General features: G+C 42.4%; 1 protein-coding gene and 1 long non-coding RNA gene across 2 annotated transcripts; both read right to left on the bottom strand.

The window, feature by feature from the left end:
* Positions 1 to 1,220: 1,220 nt before the first annotated feature.
* LOC117819347 (GTPase IMAP family member 8-like) lies at positions 1,221 to 9,078 on the bottom strand. Its single transcript, XM_034692650.1, has 4 exons — positions 9,046 to 9,078; positions 7,016 to 7,077; positions 3,436 to 4,636; positions 1,221 to 2,913 (listed from the first exon to the last, which is right to left on the bottom strand). The coding sequence occupies exons 2-4, from the start codon at positions 7,032 to 7,034 to the stop codon at positions 1,311 to 1,313; spliced, it is 2,823 nt and encodes a 940-aa protein (XP_034548541.1). The 5' UTR covers positions 7,035 to 7,077; positions 9,046 to 9,078; the 3' UTR covers positions 1,221 to 1,310.
* Positions 9,079 to 14,669: 5,591 nt separating this feature from the next.
* On the bottom strand, positions 14,670 to 15,535 carry LOC117819153. The gene is made up of 2 exons (XR_004632470.1): positions 14,972 to 15,535; positions 14,670 to 14,866 (listed from the first exon to the last, which is right to left on the bottom strand). It is a non-coding gene; the product is annotated as an uncharacterized LOC117819153 (long non-coding RNA).
* Positions 15,536 to 17,500: the final 1,965 nt, after the last annotated feature.

The following is a 17,500-nucleotide window of genomic DNA, read 5'->3' as shown; positions in this document are numbered from 1 at the left end:
CATTTTATTTATAAAAGCGCTTTAAAAGATTCTCCAAGCGCTTTACAGGAAAATACAATTATACAATCTTGTCTGAACTGAAATGAACCTTTAATCATTCCATTCATCTCAGAACTTCTTCCCGAGGATTCAGACTCACACACTGAGTCTTTCCTGTGTCGAGTCGCAGCCCAAAACTGCCTCAGACCTCCTGACACCCCAGCAGGAAAGTAAAATGAGTTGAAAAATGTCATTAAAACTCAGTTTGTTAAAAGCAATGAAAAGTTTGTAGTTACAGAAAGGTTGAAAACTGAGTTTGCATCCGTTTAAGGGGTGGAATAAGCAGCTAAAAAGAGGAATGTTTTTCAATTTGTTGGGTCTGATTTTTAATTGGGAAGGATTATTTGAAATACCCTTTGATTATCAATTCACAATTTCACACATTGTAAATGTTCTCCTCAGACTCTTTCCAAACAGAGCAGGTCTAGACCGGACTCTATGTTCTATTAGTAACAAGGACCCAACATCAAGACCGGATCAGATCCAGTCCCATCTCCCAGACAGGACTCAGTCTGATCTCATCTTAATCCACCATGAGCAGAGCACTTTGCAGCATTTAGCAAGTTACAGTGGCAAGGACAAACTTCCTTTAACAGGCAGAAACCTCCAGGAGGACCAGACTCATGTTAGACACACATCTACCTCGATCTATTAGTGGTGCAGGAGAAGAGAGAGCTCCATCTGACGCGTGAAAGCACTTTGGGTTCCTTGTCCTAAACGTTGGGTTAATGAGTAATATGAGAAGAGCACTTTTGCAGAGTACTTTTTACTCCTACTCAAGTACATTTATGTTAAAAATATCTACTTTTACTGTGTTACATTGGGCTGTGCGGTCGCTACTTTTAACGTTCCTTTTTTTTTCATTTAATATTTTTTTACACTCAGCTGATCTCTCATGCAGCTCCCTCTGACCCAGAGCTATAAATGCCTCCACACTGAATGAACAGAGAAGTAGCTCCGCCCCCTCCTCCACCAACAGCTGAGGAGAGAGGCTGCGTTATACCTGCGTCCCCTTTGGAGGAACATGTTTACTCTGTGCCCAACATCCAGACTCTACTACTGGATCATACAGGTTAATATTAAATCTTAAAAGCATGTTAGAAAGTTATCTAAACTAACTTATAGGAGCAGTAAGGTAGCATGCTGATAAAAGCAGCTCCTTCTGAAGCTCAACAGTCACCTCAGAGATTCTTCAGGACTCTTAAAGCAAAAGCTCACAATCTCAGTCCTCCTCGTCATGCTGATTCAACGTCTAAAGCTTTGACCCTCGCTCAAAGAATAGTACAAGAAGATTTCATCTGTGTTGCTTTCGCCACGTGTTCCTGTATCCATTTATTCTCTTCCTCCTCGTGTCGTTTCCTCATCTCGTTGATTTCTACGCAGAGCTCTTCCGTGTGAACCATCGTCTGCAGCTTGACCATTTCCATTTCCTGCCTCTTCTTCATCGTGTCGTAGTCTTTAGCGAACTGTTTGTGCTTGCAAAGCTGCTCAAGGATGAGCTCGCTCTCCTCTTTACCCTTCTGCTTCAGATCCTGAATTTCCTTCCCACACTGCAGCAGGTCGGTGGTGAAGTCGTTGTCGTACACGTGTCTGAATTCGTTGTATTCCTCGGCGAGCCTCCTGGCCTCGTCTTCGTTCTTCCTCCTCAGCTCCCTCAGTTTCTTCTTGTAGTTTTCTTGGATGTCTCTCATTTCTCGTTCCTCTTGTTCTCGTCTGAGTCGGTCCTCTTCTTTTCTTTGGATTTCATATCTTTGAATGTCCTGCTCGCGCTCCTCTCTGAGCTTTTTAAGACGTGTTAGCTCCTCCTCTTGTTTCTTCTGTTCTTCTTGCTGTCGTTCCTCCCACCACTCCTTCCTCCTCTGCTCCCAGGCCTCTTGTTCTTTTCTCATTTCCTCTCTGGTTTGCATCATTAACATCTTCTCAACAGGTTTCTTCTTCTCTAATCCCTCGTTTATTTTTTTCTCCAGACTGTTGATCTTTCGTTCCATCTCATTCTGCTCCAGTTCCTCCTGCCTTTTCTTCTTCCTGACCTCTTCTTCTCTCTCTCTCTTCCTCTTCTCCTGTTCCCTTTTTATCTGCTCCTCTCTTTCTTTGACGCGTCTCTCTCTCTCCTCTCTTCCCTGATCGAACTTGGCTATCCGAACTGACATTTTATTTTTACTCTCCTGCAGTTCTTCTTGACACTCCCTCTCCAGGCTCCTCTGCTCCTCCTGTATCTCTGGTTCCTTCTCTTTTATGATCCTCTGCTTTTGTTTTTCGATGGCTGCCTCTGCCTCGATGAACATCTCTGAGGTGTAGTGGCCTCCACTGTTGTCTCTGATCATTGACTCGATCTTCCTCAGCAGCTCTTTGACTTGACCGTCGTTCTTCCAATCTTTGTTATTGAAGACGTGAAACCTTCCTTTGCAGTCCTGGACCAGTTTTTTAACGTAGCCTTCCTTGTCTTCCTTGATGAAACTCTCGATTGTTTGATCTCCAAGAGCGTCTCCTTTAGTGAATGTGATGATGATGAAGTCCTCTGACTTCTTCCCAAAGAACGTCTTGATCAGCTCCACGGCGTCTCTTTCCTCCTTTGTGAAGCGTCCGATTTGAAGCACCAACAGGAACACGTGAGGTCCAGGAGACAGCAAGCTGATGCACTTTACCAGCTCCTGTTGAACTCCGATGTCGGACAGAGACGTGTCGAACAGGCCCGGGGTGTCGACCACAGCGACAGGCTGCCCATCGATCTCTCCTGTTGCTTTCTTGCAGTGCTCCGTCACGGACACCGAGCAGGCTTTAGATTTGAAGCTGCGCCTGCCCAAGATGGTGTTTCCAGTGGCGCTCTTTCCACACCCTGTCTTCCCGATCATCGCAATCCTGAGACACTCACTTCTCGGCAGGCTGTCTTTACCCCGTGCCCTCCTAAAGGATTCTTCACCCTGTGCCCTCTCAAAGGACTCTATACCCTGTGCCCTCTCAAAGGACTCTATACCCTGTGCCCTCTCAAAGGACTCTATACCCTGTCCTTTCCCCAAGGACTCTTTACCATGTGCCTTTCCTGATGACTCTGTACTCTGTGCCTTTCCTGATGACTCTGTACTCTGTGCCTTTCCTGATGACTCTGTACTCTGTGCCTTTCCTGATGACTCTGTACTCTGTGCCTTTCCTGATGACTCTGTACCCTGTGCCTTCCCAAAGGACTCTTTACCATGTGCCTTCCCCAACCAACCACTCTTCCCACCCTTCATGGCACCGACAACACCCAGAGACTGTAGGCTCTTAAGGGTCCCAGCCTTTCCATTCTTAATGGTTCCAGTTGACTCTTCACTTGTTTCAGGAATCTCTCCTCTTGTTGGAATCCATGGGGTTTCTCCGACCTTCCGTAGAGACCCACTTCTTTGCATAATGAGAAACTCTGTGTTCTTGTTTTTAGAACCTTTGGCACTGAAAGATGACCAGCTTGCAGGACGGTTGGCCACAGGCTTTGGAAACATGTCTTTTGTGAAGCCTCTGCATCCTACGTCCCCCATCTTCTCCACGGCGTGGAGCACCTCAGCGACTTGCTGCTCGTCGTGGACGTTGAAAACGACGTATCTGTCACCACACCTCTGAAGTATCTGCTGGACGTCCTGGTTTTCATCTAGGAACCGCTTCACTGCTGGGTAGTTAGGATTCCCCTTCACGGCGAAAAGGACCATGCTGAAGTCTTTCACTCTGGACCTGAAGGTGCTGTGGATGGTGTCCAACTCTTTCCTGTCTTCCTCCTTCGGGGGGTCTAAAGGTAGCACCAAAACAAAGGCGTGGATACCGTCCGGATCACAGAGAGTGACGCCTCTCAGTGACTCCTTCTTTGCTGCTGCCGGAGGTTTTCCATACAAGGCCGGCAGTTCAACCAGAGTAACCAAACGCCCCAGCACCTCCGCCTGGTTTTTCACGCACTCTGAGTCAGAGGTAGGACCAAACCTTCTCTCTCCAAGAATCGCAGTAGCTGCTGCGATCTTCAGGGCTTCATGCCTCCCACACATCACCAGGTTCAGAGGAGGTTGTGTTCGTTGTGGAGCCACCTCGAGATCACTCTCTTCGGTAAACGTTAAAAACTGTCCCCTGTTTTCGTTTGCGATGTCCTCGATTTGATCCCTCAGCTGCTGACGATCACCGTCTCTAAAGTTGTGCTCATCCAAGTTGATGGTTTGCTGTTGTCTGCAGTCTTGAAGCAGCCGTTCGACCGCAGAGTTCTCTCCTGGATCACTCTGTGTGGTGACGATCAGTGAGTGTTTTAAAGCGTGTTCTCCAAAGAAGCTCAGGATGAAGTGTAGTTTCTGTCGGCTCTGCTCGGTGAAGTCTGAAGGGTTCACTAACAACAGCAGGACGTTGGGTCCAGGAGAGCACTGAGCCACGCACCTCTTCAGCTGGAATTTGACTTTGTCTTCAGAAGAACTGAAGAGGTCTCCTGTGGTCACCACAGTGAATGGTTTCATCCCCCACTTTCCATGGATCTGTTGGAGTGGCTTGGACACTTTTGGATGAGAAGCCTCTTTATGTCCTGCGATGAGGTTGATGATCGTCGTCTGTTCGCTCTGTTTCTTCCCGAACACCAGGATCCGGATTTCAGAGGCTGTTAAACGATTAAAATAAAGTGTTAGAGAATATTCAGTAAAGGGATTCATTGACATCAGGATCTAAGACATAAAACATTTTGAATGTTTTTTCATTCTTTGTTGTGGATTCCCTCGTTCACGTGACTTTAATCAGCATTCACTCTGACGTTGATGTTACTTAATTTCACTTGCGGTGAATAGTAAACTTGTATTTTGATGAAAAACGTCACTGTGCTTTTCCCTTGTCATGTCGGGACTCGTCATAGTAGAGAGTAGTAGTTAAACTGAATATTATCTTATTTTAAAGTGAAATTTACCATTGTTTTCCCAGGTGCCTGGTTGTAATACAGTATTCCTGCCACATGGTGGCAGCAGATCGTCTTAAAGCTGTTTGCATACAGCGTTAAGTAACAGAAGAAGAAGAAAACATTAGCATCAGTCTCTGGAAATATGTGTGTAGTGTTGTGAGACTCAGAAACAGAGATAGTCGCAGAGACTGAGCTTGAAAATGTAAACATACACGCCACATTGCTGCGTCACAGAAACACCGACATGAAGGTCGAGATGGACGTTGGCAGAGCTCACTACTAGCAGCACGTTGTCCTGGTGCTGCTTAACGAGACTACAGCACAAATGAACCGTTAACAGGACAGGTGTAACGTAGGGTGTTTACATTTACTGTCTACACCTGACGCTGTCGTCTTTACACAACGTTTCAAACCTGCTGTCAGAGAGTTGGACCCGACAACAACAGACTTAAAGACCCAAATCAACAACATTTTGATCGTATGATTGTATTCTTAATTGACATAAAATCCCACTGGAATATGACTAGCTTCTTATTTATACGTACAGTATATATTAATTAGCAAAAAGAGAAAAACATAAAAAAACAACAGTTTTGTTTAAAGCTAGGGTTGGTAGTCTCGGAAAACTAGCATGAATTTGAATGTAGCATTTCTTCAGGACTCCGTCTAACCCCTCCCCTCCTCCCTCAGAGCTCCTCCAAAACGACGCCCCCGCTCACATCCACGAGCGCCGCTGATTCTCGACCATATGATGGTGACTGATTCAAAACCGGTCCTCACCAAAACATTCTCATAGTGAAAGTTAAAAACACAAACAAACATGGCTGCTGTTAGCACTCACAACTGTCATGCTAGCATTATCCAGTTGTCATGGTGACATGATATCAGGAGAAAAGTTATAACACATATATAACACTGTAACAGCTCTACTGTTTGTTAAACGTGTTCAGTGTAGATGCTCTTAATTCCTACAGTGTTGACGGTCAGTGAAGGCATCAGGAGAGGTGTAGAGAGTGTGAGCGGGAGAGAGGAGAGACAAGAGGAGAAGTTCTTCATTCATTCAAACATTGATTGTTGCTTTGTTGGTTGGCGTGGTAACGGCCGACAGTGACCGGTTATTAAAGATCAACGTGTTCACCAATCGGCTCGTCATCACTACAGCGTCCGGACGGACGCTACAGTACATCTACATTTCTGTAGGACTTACTAAATGTCATTCATTCTTCTGCTTGTCAGAGCCCCCGTGGTGAGAGCTTTTTAGACTCTGATCCGGACTACAGTCCTGAGCAAAGACCCTCATGGGGTCAGAGGGGACAGGCCCGAGGTGGAGCGAGAGGGGCAGTCAGTAGAGTCAGGGGAAGCAGAGGCAGGAGACGGGGAGTGAACGCCGGGGAAATGTACGCTCTGCAGGAGGCGGCTGAACAGCTGGACGGGATTTGATTGGTTTAAAATTTTGGGACCCAAAAACGGTGATTGGTTGGTGTTTTCCCAGGTTTACTCCGGCTGTAGATAGCAGCTTTTCTTCGCTCTTATTTAAGAACACATTATGTATTGATTACCATCAGGACATAAAGATCATTTTAACTAGGAGAACAAAAAGTGGATCTAAATCTGAACACCAACCCCAGCTTTAATATTGGTTAGCCCTAGTCTGTTGTGTTATTTGGGGGGCGGGGCTTGATTAGGAAAAAACCTTGAATACATGCTAGTGATAATCGAATAGAATTTTGGCTTGAACTACCTATCCCTAGTTATTTGGCTACTTCATTTGCTTCAGACAAATTGAAGTACGGGAGAATGATAATCTGTAATAAATCAGCGTTTGATCACCTGAAGTTACTGAACTCAAATATTGTCTACATTTTAAGTTGTCCTCTTGTTCTCTGCTTGGTTTGCTGTCTCTTTGTTTTTGTAGTTTGGCTGCTTTTCAGATTGAGACTACTAAGGCACGGAGGAATTCTCAGGCTACCCAGCAGCATCTAAACTCATCCAAAACGTGCATCTGTTATCTGATCTCTCTCTGGTCTGATGGTACATTCCTCTACCTCTTCCTCTTCACTAACAGTAAATATCTAAGAGATAACTCACCTGATGCTGATGATGCCATGTTTTGCTCAGGGAAATTCCACAGGAGGGACTGAAGCTGGCACCTGTTGGGTGTGACAAAAGATCAATCTGATATACAGTCGTGGCAAAAATTGTTAGAATACCTGACTGATCTGAATTAATTCACTTTTTTTTGTGCCTCCAAAACATGATTTCATTTCATAATGTTCATGAAACAAGCTCTGAGCACAACAAATATCTGATGAAGTGAGTCCTGCTGTTTTTATCCACTTTAAACTGAATGGCTGCCGCCGATTTGCCTCAAAACAGCGCTTCAAGAACAGATGGGTGACGTCACGGATACTACGTCCATATTTTATACAGTCTATGGTCTGAAATGGCATTTTAAGGTGCTTCACTTGTCTGTCTGAAAGTTTTTTCTACCCTCCCCTTTCGGTTATGGTGTGACTTGGTGGCATCATGGCGGTCTGAAATGAACTTTAGGGTGCGTGGACTGCATCTCAAGTCCTTGGCAGTGATAACTCCAGCCAGCAACATAAAGGACCTTTATTCAAACCTGTTACTCTGAACATCTTAGCCATGTTCAGAGAGCAACATGTGTTCAAGAAGAGGCATTGATTTATACCTGATGGTGTGGCCTCAGACAAAACCCTGATGTTACCAAGCACTTAATGAGCAGGAGAGGCCTTCTACATTCAAAAGAATCACACAACTTTGTCCTGAGACTCTAGCATTACCATCAATTTAACCACAGCCACACTTGACCATCTATTCTAGGGTTTATAGAGCCTGAGAGGATGTACTTCCTGCGTCAGCTCAGGAAGTTCAACCTGCCCCAGGAGCTGCTGATCATGTTCTACACCTCCATCATCCAGTCTGTTCTGTGTACCTCCATCACTGTCTGGTTTGGCTCTGCAACCAAACTAGACAAACACAGACTGCAGCGGACTATAAGGACTGCAGAGAAAATCATCGGTGTCGACCTGCCCCCCATCCAGGACTTGTACCGGTCCCGGCCAGGAAACGGGCAGGGAGCATTACCGCTGACCCCTCACACCCTGGACACAAATTCTTCAAACTCCTCCCCTCCGGCAGGCGCTACAGATCACTGTGCGCCAAAACAACCCGCCATAAGAACAGTTTCTTCCCCCAGGCTGTCACTCTGATGAACACTAAACCATAACAGTGTCATACCTGTCAGATCAATACTCTCTGTAAATATACATGTAGATATACAATGCAACAATTCTCAAGCAGAATTCCATATTTCTATTTTTTGTATTATTTAACTTCTATTTTATAATGTAAAAACTACCTCTGCAACTCACCACTGCACTTTATCATATTATTTAGCCTGTACATATTAGTCAAGCTATTTGTTGTTTCTTTGTATTTATAGCTAAGGTTATTGTTATTATATTTTCATTTATTTTTTATTGTAGTTCTTATTCTTATTCCTATTCTTATGCCTTGTACAAAGAGAGCACAGTTTACCAAAGTCAAATTCCTTGTGTGTTCAAGCATACTTGGCGAATAAAGCTGATTCTGATTCTGATTCTGATTCTGATTCTGATGATGACTTTGTAGATTTGTTTTATGGGTATTTTAAAGAACAATTCAACAAAAACAATTGAAACCTTTCAGTATGCCAGGTGTTCTAATAATTTTGGCCACCACTGCAATTACAGTACTTCAACAAAGGAAATAAACGTGATAAATAAAGTGTTAAATTGATATTGTGCAGAACAGAATAATCAACTACAGTATGAGTAAAACACTGACTGCATGTAGAGTATTAAAACATTTGTTCCCCCTGAATGATGCAGCAAAATAAAACATACAAGGCAAATTTCAGTGTCTTAAAAATTACATCACAAGACAAACCTTTGAAAAATAAACAGAAATACATTTTTATATCTCCAAAAGTATCTTTAACTTACAGAGAGCAGAACAAAACAGCTGAAAACATCTTGCTGAACAATTAAAGTGATTGAGCTGAAACGACAATTACATTTATTTCTCGTGCTTTCTTTCCATCATGCCACACTGACCTGTTCGTTCTCTGTTACTGCTGCTCTTTCACGTCCTTGGTTGCAGTTGCATTCCTCTCCAACAGTCTGTTAGTCTGCTGTGAACACCTGCAGATTATCAATCCAAGGGATGTCTTGAAAAAATTGAAGCTTATATTCTCGACATGGATGCATTTATTATCTGTACTCACCAGATGGACGTCTTCAGAGAGCGAGGTAACAGGTCCGAGAAGTAAAGTCAAATGCAAGGAAACACACACTCTGCAACCAGGTAATAAGGTGATGAATGGGCGGAGCTAACACTTATGAGATAATGAAGTCTTTGGATTCCTTTGCAGCCATTTATAAAGAAGATGAAACTCATCAGATGATTATCGGCTGAAGATAGAATAAGTCGCCTGCTTGCTATTGAAAAACAACTGGTGTGATAAAGAATCTAAGGTTAAAGTGAGGACACAGAGTTATTTAAGCTACTGTGGCTCATTCATCAATGCATTTCAATACATACACTCCTGGAATCAATTATTTCTGTTGTAATGAAGTCCCACAATATGCTGTACTGGGATTCATATTCACTGTTTGTCAACAAAATTTCGTAGGAAGTGGGTAATGACGTATCGTCAGCGCTGACAACATTGAAAGCTGATGTGTGGATGCATTTTGATGTAAAATCAGACTTCCATCAGATCCAGATCCAGGTCCGGTCCGTCTGATCCGCTGTGGTCCAGCTCTGTGCTCTCTCGTCCGTCAACACCCACCGGTTGCGTTTTCAGGACCTCCGGACAGCTGGAGTCATGTGACCGAGGTTTCCCCTTCTATAATCCCTGAATCAAGGATCCTCCTCCTCCTCCTCTCCTCATCCATGTTGTCTTTCTGGTCCTCTGAAAACCTCTGACCTGTTGACTCCAGGCCTGGCTCCGCTCATCATGACTTTGGTTTGTTGTTGTAGTTAAGTGAAATACGATCTGGTGATAACACAGAGTGTTTTATTCTGAAAATTAACCGGATGTTTTCATTTTGTTTTGGTGAAACCTGACTTCCTGTCCCGCTCCATCTGCTCTGTTGAGATTGATGCGTCGTGCTCCGGCATCCGGGAACAAATAGAAGTCTTGTGTATCTGATCCGGAGGACTCCGACCTGCAGGATCAGAGACGCAGCCGGAACGCAACGGAGCGGATCCAGTGGAAGTTAACACATTGACTAGAATAGAAACCGATCAGATCTGGTGCTGTGACGGACCGGAGACGGATCTGGTGGAATTTGGCCGTATTATTTAATAAATATTTCAGAAGGTAATGAATGATCTGGTATCAGATCAGGTGATGATGGAGGCAAATTTGTTATGAGATGTCTGCACAGAGTTACACCGCATTTATTGGAAAAGGTGTGATGTATATCATATATAGGGTTGCCAACTGTCCCGTATTAGCCGCGACATCCCGTATATTGAGCTAAATTGGTTTGTTGCATACGAGACCTCAATTGTCCCCTATACTTCCTATTGACTCTTGTAAATGCAGAAGACTGGACTCTACAGATCCTAGATCAGATCAAATGGCTGTGGCAGATCATGTGCCAATCACACCGCCTGTCATCCAATCACAGGCCCCCTCATGCACATCAGTAGTATACCTACAGCGCAAATGCGCCAAGTCCTGCCAAAAAGTGTGGAGAGGATTTTCTCTCTGATGGCCATTAAATGATCAGACTCAAGAAACAGATGCAGCACAGAGCTGATCAACAATGAACTTCAAATATCTGTAAGCTGTGACTCGTCATGTAAGGACTTCTCTCTGTGCTAAAGGACTAAAGACTGCTTGAGTCGGTCAAGAGCAGCAAAAAGTATCCATGGAAAAAGTATATTTGGTGACTCATACTCCTCTTTTGCATTTCATTTTTCTTTTGCCTGTTTTTTTATGTAAAGAGCCAAACTGTGTTTTCTTTGAGGTTCATTCATATGAGGTTACATAATGATACAGTAAGAATTAAAGGGAGTATACACACTTTCTGCATTTCCAGTTGAATCAGAATATGAATATATGCTGAATTCACACATCATGCTCAAACCACCATGGCACCATGCACCTGTCCCTTATTTAGTAGAGAGAAGGTTGCCAGCCCTAATCATATAAGAAAAGGCTAAGCTTTTTCCTTGAACTAAGAGCCTCTGGTAACCCCCTCCTTTGCAAAGTTGGAAACAGGAACAGGTGTGTCGGTGCTCTTAGTTTCTTGCCAAGTCTCAGAAAGATTGGTAGAACTGGTCCTTATCTGGACTTTCTGTTTTGTGTCTGAGTATTTTAATGACGGTTAAGTCTATTCAAGATATGAAGTAACCAGACCAGACCAGGTTGTGGGTGTGGGTGTGTTTTCATATTGGTTCAACACCACTCTAACTTTCTCTGTTTAATGCAGTGACTTCCACTACAGAGTCATGTCTGTTTTTAATGCAGTGACTTCCACTACAGAGTCATGTCTGTGTTTAATGCAGTGACTTCCACTACAGAGTCATATCTGTTTTTAATGCAGTGACTTCCACTACAGAGTCATGTCTGTTCATAATGCAGTGACTTCCACTACAGTGTCATGTCTGTTTTTAATGCAGTGACTTCCACTACAGAGTCATGTCTGTTTTTAATGCAGTGACTTCCACTACAGAGTCATGTCTGTGTTTAATGCAGTGACTTCCACTACAGAGTCATGTCTGTGTTTAATGCAGTGACTTCCACTACAGAGTCATATCTGTTTTTAATGCAGTGACTTCCACTACAGTGTCATGTCTGTTTTTAATGCAGTGACTTCCACTACAGAGTCATGTCTGTTTTTAATGCAGTGACTTCCACTACAGAGTCATGTCTGTGTTTAATGCAGTGACTTCCACTACAGAGTCATGTCTGTTTTTAATGCAGTGACTTCCACTACAGAGTCATGTCTGTTTTTAATGCAGTGACTTCCACTACAGAGTCATGTCTGTGTTTAATGCAGTGACTTCCACTACAGAGTCATGTCTGTGTTTAATGCAGTGACTTCCACTACAGAGTCATGTCTGTGTTTAATACAGTGACTTCCACTACAGAGTCATGTCTGTTTTTAATGCAGTGACTTCCACTACAGAGTCATGTCTGTGTTTAATGCAGTGACTTCCACTACAGAGTCATGTCTGTTTTTAATGCAGTGACTTCCACTACAGAGTCATGTCTGTTTTTAATGCAGTGACTTCCACTACAGAGTCATGTCTGTGTTTAATGCAGTGACTTCCACTACAGAGTCATGTCTGTGTTTAATGCAGTGACTTCCACTACAGAGTCATGTCTGGAGGATTCATTAAGAGTATTACATATTATTAACCCTTCATGATATTAAAGGTGTTCACAGTGACTGTGTTTAAGGTTTGATCAGCTGGAGTCAGAGTATCAGGTGAGATGAATGTTCCCAGAACACAGACCTCACCATGAACGAAGGTTTTCTACAGAAACACGTTTAAAAAGAATCATCAGAGATTTGACTTCATGCCAGCAGACGTCACATTTATCAGATCTCACCATATAAATGTCTGTGTGTGGGAGAAGAAGAGACGAGCCGGCCTCTTCTGAGCAAAATACATTAAATCCCCCTCTCCTCTCCTCCCCCTGTCCTTCCCTGCCTCCCCTCCCTGCTCTCAGCGCTGGTCCATATTTGGCCCCTGTGAATAGACGTTCCCCCGGGGGGCTGCCGCTCTGCAGACTGACAGTAGCAGGATTTTCCCACAGGAAAATCAAAACACAAACTTTGACATGACGTGTTTTCAAATCGGAGGATGAAAGAGAGAGAGAGAGGAGACGCTGCGTGGGATTCATGTGTGCCACTGAAAAACTGTACCACAGGAAGCTGCTGCCATCAAGATTACTGACAGTCAAGACAAATAAAGTCTGCCCACGTTGAGTCAGAGAAACAGGAGAAGGAGGAAAGTTTCTCTGGCACTGAGGAAACCAGAGAAGAAGAAACATGAAGTACAGGAAGAGTCTAAACCGGGCTCAAAGTAAAGTAGAGCTCAGACCGACCTCATTTAACTGACACATTTCTTTATTAAGGATGGTCCTCAGTGACTCGCTCCCAAGTCGATTACTTATTTAAATCCAGACCAGCAGAGAGGACACGGAGCACAGATTCATGAACATGGTACACCCTCCAACAACAAACAAGATCCAGTCCCCTCTCACAGACAGGACTCAGTCTGATCTCATCTTAATCCACCATGAGCAGAGCACTTTGCAGCATTTAGCAAGTTACAGTGGCAAGGACAAACTTCCTTTAACAGGCAGAAACCTCCAGCAGGACCAGACTCATGTTAGACACACATCTGCTGAGACCGTGTTGGAGAGAGGGATAGAGGGAGATGAAGAGAGAGAGAGATGATAGTGGGGAGACGGATAGTAGTAGTTGTAGCAGCTGGAGTCTGGACCACGTCCACAGCAGCAGAGATCCAGAGGAACCTACGAGACAAGGGAGCTCAGGGACTCCAGAAAGGTCTAAGAAAAGAGAGAAGAGAGGGAGACCAGAAGAAAGAAAAAGAGGAGAATAAATGGTGAAGGAATGACAGAAGGAAAGGAGACATAAAGGATGAAGAAACATGGAAGAAAGAGAGAAAGAAAGGAAAAAAGAATAAAAGAAAGCAAGAAAGAAAAAAGAAAGAAGAATTGTTAGAAAAGGGAATGAAAGGGAGGAAGGAAGAACAGAAAAGAAATGAGAAAATAAGGAAAAAAGGAAAGAAAGAAAGAAAGAAAAGAAGGAAGGAATGAATGAAAGAAAGAAAGAGAAAGAAGGAAGGAAGAAAGAAGGGATGAAAGAAAGAAGGGAATAAGAAATGAAAGAAAAAAGGAAGGAATGAAGGAATGAAAGAAAGAAAGAATGGATTAAAGAAAGAAGGAAGGAAGGAAGGAAGGAAGGAAGGAAGGAAGGAAGGAAGGAAGGAATGAAAGAAAGAATAATAGGAAAAAAGAATAAAAGAAAGCAAGAAAGAAAAAAGAAAGAATGAATTAGAAAAGGGAATGAAAGGGAGGAAGGAAGAACAGAAAAGAAATGAGAAAACAAGGAAAAAAGAAAGAAAGAAAGAAAGAAAGAAAGACAGAAAGAAAGAAAGAAAGAAAGACAGAAAGAAAGAAAGAAAGAAAGAAAGAAAGAAAGAAAGAAAGAAAGAAAGAAAGAAAGAAAGAAAGACAGAAAGAAAGAAAGAAAGAAAGAAAGAAAAGAAAGAAAGAAAGACAGACAGACAGACAGACAGACAGACAGACAGACAGACAGACAGACAGCCAGACAGACAGACAGACAGACAGACAGACAGACAGACAGACAGACAGACAGAAAGACAGACAGACAGACAGACAGACAGACAGACAGACAGACAGAAAGAAAGAAAGAAAGAAAGAAAGAAAGAAAGAAAGAAGAAAGAAGAAAGAAAGAAAGAAAGACAGATTGTTTGACGTTGTTCTGGGATATGAATCATTCAGAAGAATCAAAAACACTTGAGGTGAACAGTTCTGATGGAATTGATCAATTGGAACCGGTTCTATGTCGGATCCGGTTTTTGATTCCCACCCTTCAAACTGAACAAATGAAGATCTTAACAGATTCTAGTGTTTCTGTCCCAAATCAATCACAGAGACAGAGCGTACAATTCAGATTTTAATCACAGTTCCACCTCCATATGTACAATCATCTGCAGCACACTGTCAACAGTATCTGGATCACATGCTCCACCACAGGAAAGAAATGAAAGCCCTTTCCCTCTGGGTGTTTCTGCTGTGGGTGATTTGTTGTGGATTAAGTTTTATTGCACTGACTCCCTCAGATGAGCAGCATCGGGCTGCTGTCGGGGGAAATGACACAGAAGTGTGAAGAGTTTAAAGAAACGTTTGTTTGTCAAATCAGACCTTTAACACTGTCCTCTTCAGCTCTGCTTCTATAACCTCACATGGAATTATTTCTGCTGTTTTAGCCGCTCAACAAAACTCCTCTTTGTTCTCTTCTTGCATCATTTTGTCCCGACAGCAGCGACAGAAGACGATCACAGTCGGGCCCAGCAGGTTTTCTGCAGGTCAGGTTTGTTTTTCAGACGTCACGGCAGCAAACAGGACGAACTGCCTCCTGATGAACACGATAAGACGTCCGTGTTACACAACAGTAGTTTGGATACAGAGACAAAGAGTACAGTCAGTAAATAACTCTCAGTAGCATCATGAGACAGGAACACTGACCCAGAGTCATGCAGTTTAAAGTCTGTCACAGGCGGGGGTCAAACACTTTCACTGGAGGTACTTCACGTAACACACACCGTAACATGGACACATGTTTAAATAGAACATCGTGAAGGAGAGGAGAGGGGCCTGAACCATGAACCAGAATCATTCAACAGAAGCTCTGAATTCTGGACTTTATTCTGACCCCTGAACGCACCACCGTACTGCAAAAACAGCTTTTAAAGTCACAATGAAAACAAACACGACCTTTTAAATATTCAGATATACAAGTAGAAAACAAACTGGGCCGACTTCACGAGGAAGAGGAGGAAGAGGAAGAAGGTTGTGTCGTACAGCTCAGACACCTTGTGCTCTCCTTTTCAGTGTTTTTAAATGTTAACTTGTGGAGTGCACGTAAACATGTTTATTTTTCTGTTTTTCTTATATTTATTTTACCAAAACATCCCTAAAACACATTACAAATGACACCTAATATATACTCAATAGATTGTGTGTGCGCATATTTAATGAGCCCTTAAGAAAAGCTTACATCAACAATTAACAGACAGCTCGATCGTGTCCATGTGGAAGACAAAGATCATATTACGATCCCCAAATGATCTGCATGTTAACAAAGGCCGGACACAGGAAGTGGACAAAGACGCCGCTCTCCTTAAAACTGGTTAGTCGTGACGTCCAGCAGGGGGCGACTCTACAAGTTGCATAAAGAATTGAAGACTATGAGACGACGCTCCTTCTTCTCAGTTGAAGTGAAGCCAAAACGGTTCAAGCTCCCCCTACAGGCTGGCTTCAGTAGTGCATAAACCCAGTCTCCTCCATGTTAACAGATGGGACATGGGTCAAACTCTAAAATCCAATCACAGGTCAAATAAAGGTTCCTCCAACATGGTTCCTGTCATCATAGTTAGTTCTCATCATGCTGATTTACGTCAGTGTCCGTGTTTCTGACTCGTTAACTTTGAATTAGTTATTGGACGATATAAAAAGATATAAAGTAGAAAAGAGGCGAGAGGATTAGGATTTTTAACTTTTCTCTTCGAAGTCTGAGATCAGAGACAGAATTCTAGAAAGCTATCTTTGATTCTAGAATTCTCTTTCTTTTTAGAATTCTGACTTTGATTTTAGAACTATGACTTTGATTCTAGAATTCTGACTTTGATTCTAGAATTCTGACTTTGATTTTAGAATTCTGACTTTGATTTTAGAATTCTGACTTTGATTTTAGAATTCTGACTTTGATTCTAGAATTCTGACTTTGATTCTAGAATTCTGACTTTGATTTTAGAACTATGACTTTGATTCTAGAACTATGACTTTGATTCTAGAATTCTGACTTTGATTCTAGAATTCTGACTTTGATTCTAGAATTCTGACTTTGATTTTAGAATTCTGACTTTGATTCTAGAATTCTGACTTTGATTCTAGAATTCTGACTTTGATTCTAGAATTCTGACTTTGATTCTAGAATTCTGACTTTGATTCTAGAATTCTGACTTTGATTCTAGAATTCTGACTTTGATTTTAGAACTATGACTTTGATTCTAGAATTCTGACTTTGATTCTAGAATTCTGACTTTGATTTTAGAACTATGACTTTGATTCTAGAATTCTGACATTGATTCTAGAATTCTGACTTTGATTCTAGAATTCTGACTTTGATTCTAGAATTCTGACTTTGATTTTAAAACTATGACTTTGATTCTAGAATTCTGACTTTGATTCTAGAATTCTGACTTTGATTTTAGAACTATGACTTTGATTCTAGAATTCTGACATTGATTCTAGAATTCTGACATTGATTCTAGAATTCTGACTTTGATTCTAGAATTCTGACTTTGATTCTAGAATTCTGACTTTGATTCTAGAATTCTGACTTTGATTTTAGAATTCTGACTTTGATTCTAGAATTCTGACTCTGATTCTAGAATTCTGACTTTGATTCTAGGATGCTCTTTGACTTTAGAACTATGTCTTTGATTCTAGAATGCTGTCTTTGATTTGGGAATTATGACTTTGTCTTTAGAATTATGACTTTGTCTTTAGAATTATGACTTTGATTTTGGAATCCTGTCTTTGATTTTGGAATTCCGTCCTTGACTTTAGAACTACGATTTTGATTCTAGAATGCTCTCTGATCTGACTTTGATTTTGGAATGCTGATTTTGATCTTAGAATTCTGACTTCTTAACGCAGAGGCTGCGATCACACACTGGTCACGTGACATGCGAGAGAAAGCAGAGCAG

The sequence above is a fragment of the Notolabrus celidotus genome, chromosome 9 (assembly GCF_009762535.1).
Source record: "Notolabrus celidotus isolate fNotCel1 chromosome 9, fNotCel1.pri, whole genome shotgun sequence".
NCBI classification, from domain to species: Eukaryota; Metazoa; Chordata; class Actinopteri; order Labriformes; family Labridae; genus Notolabrus; species Notolabrus celidotus.
This window is presented reverse-complemented; position numbering and strand designations above follow the sequence as displayed.

Bases quoted from the DNA above. Each gene is read 5' to 3' on its own strand.
- LOC117819347 (XM_034692650.1), bottom strand. The intron at 2,914-3,435 runs GTTTCTCATTAT...CAGCCTGCCGAG, and splicing joins TCTAAAAACAAGAACACAGA to AAGTGAGTGTCTCAGGATTG.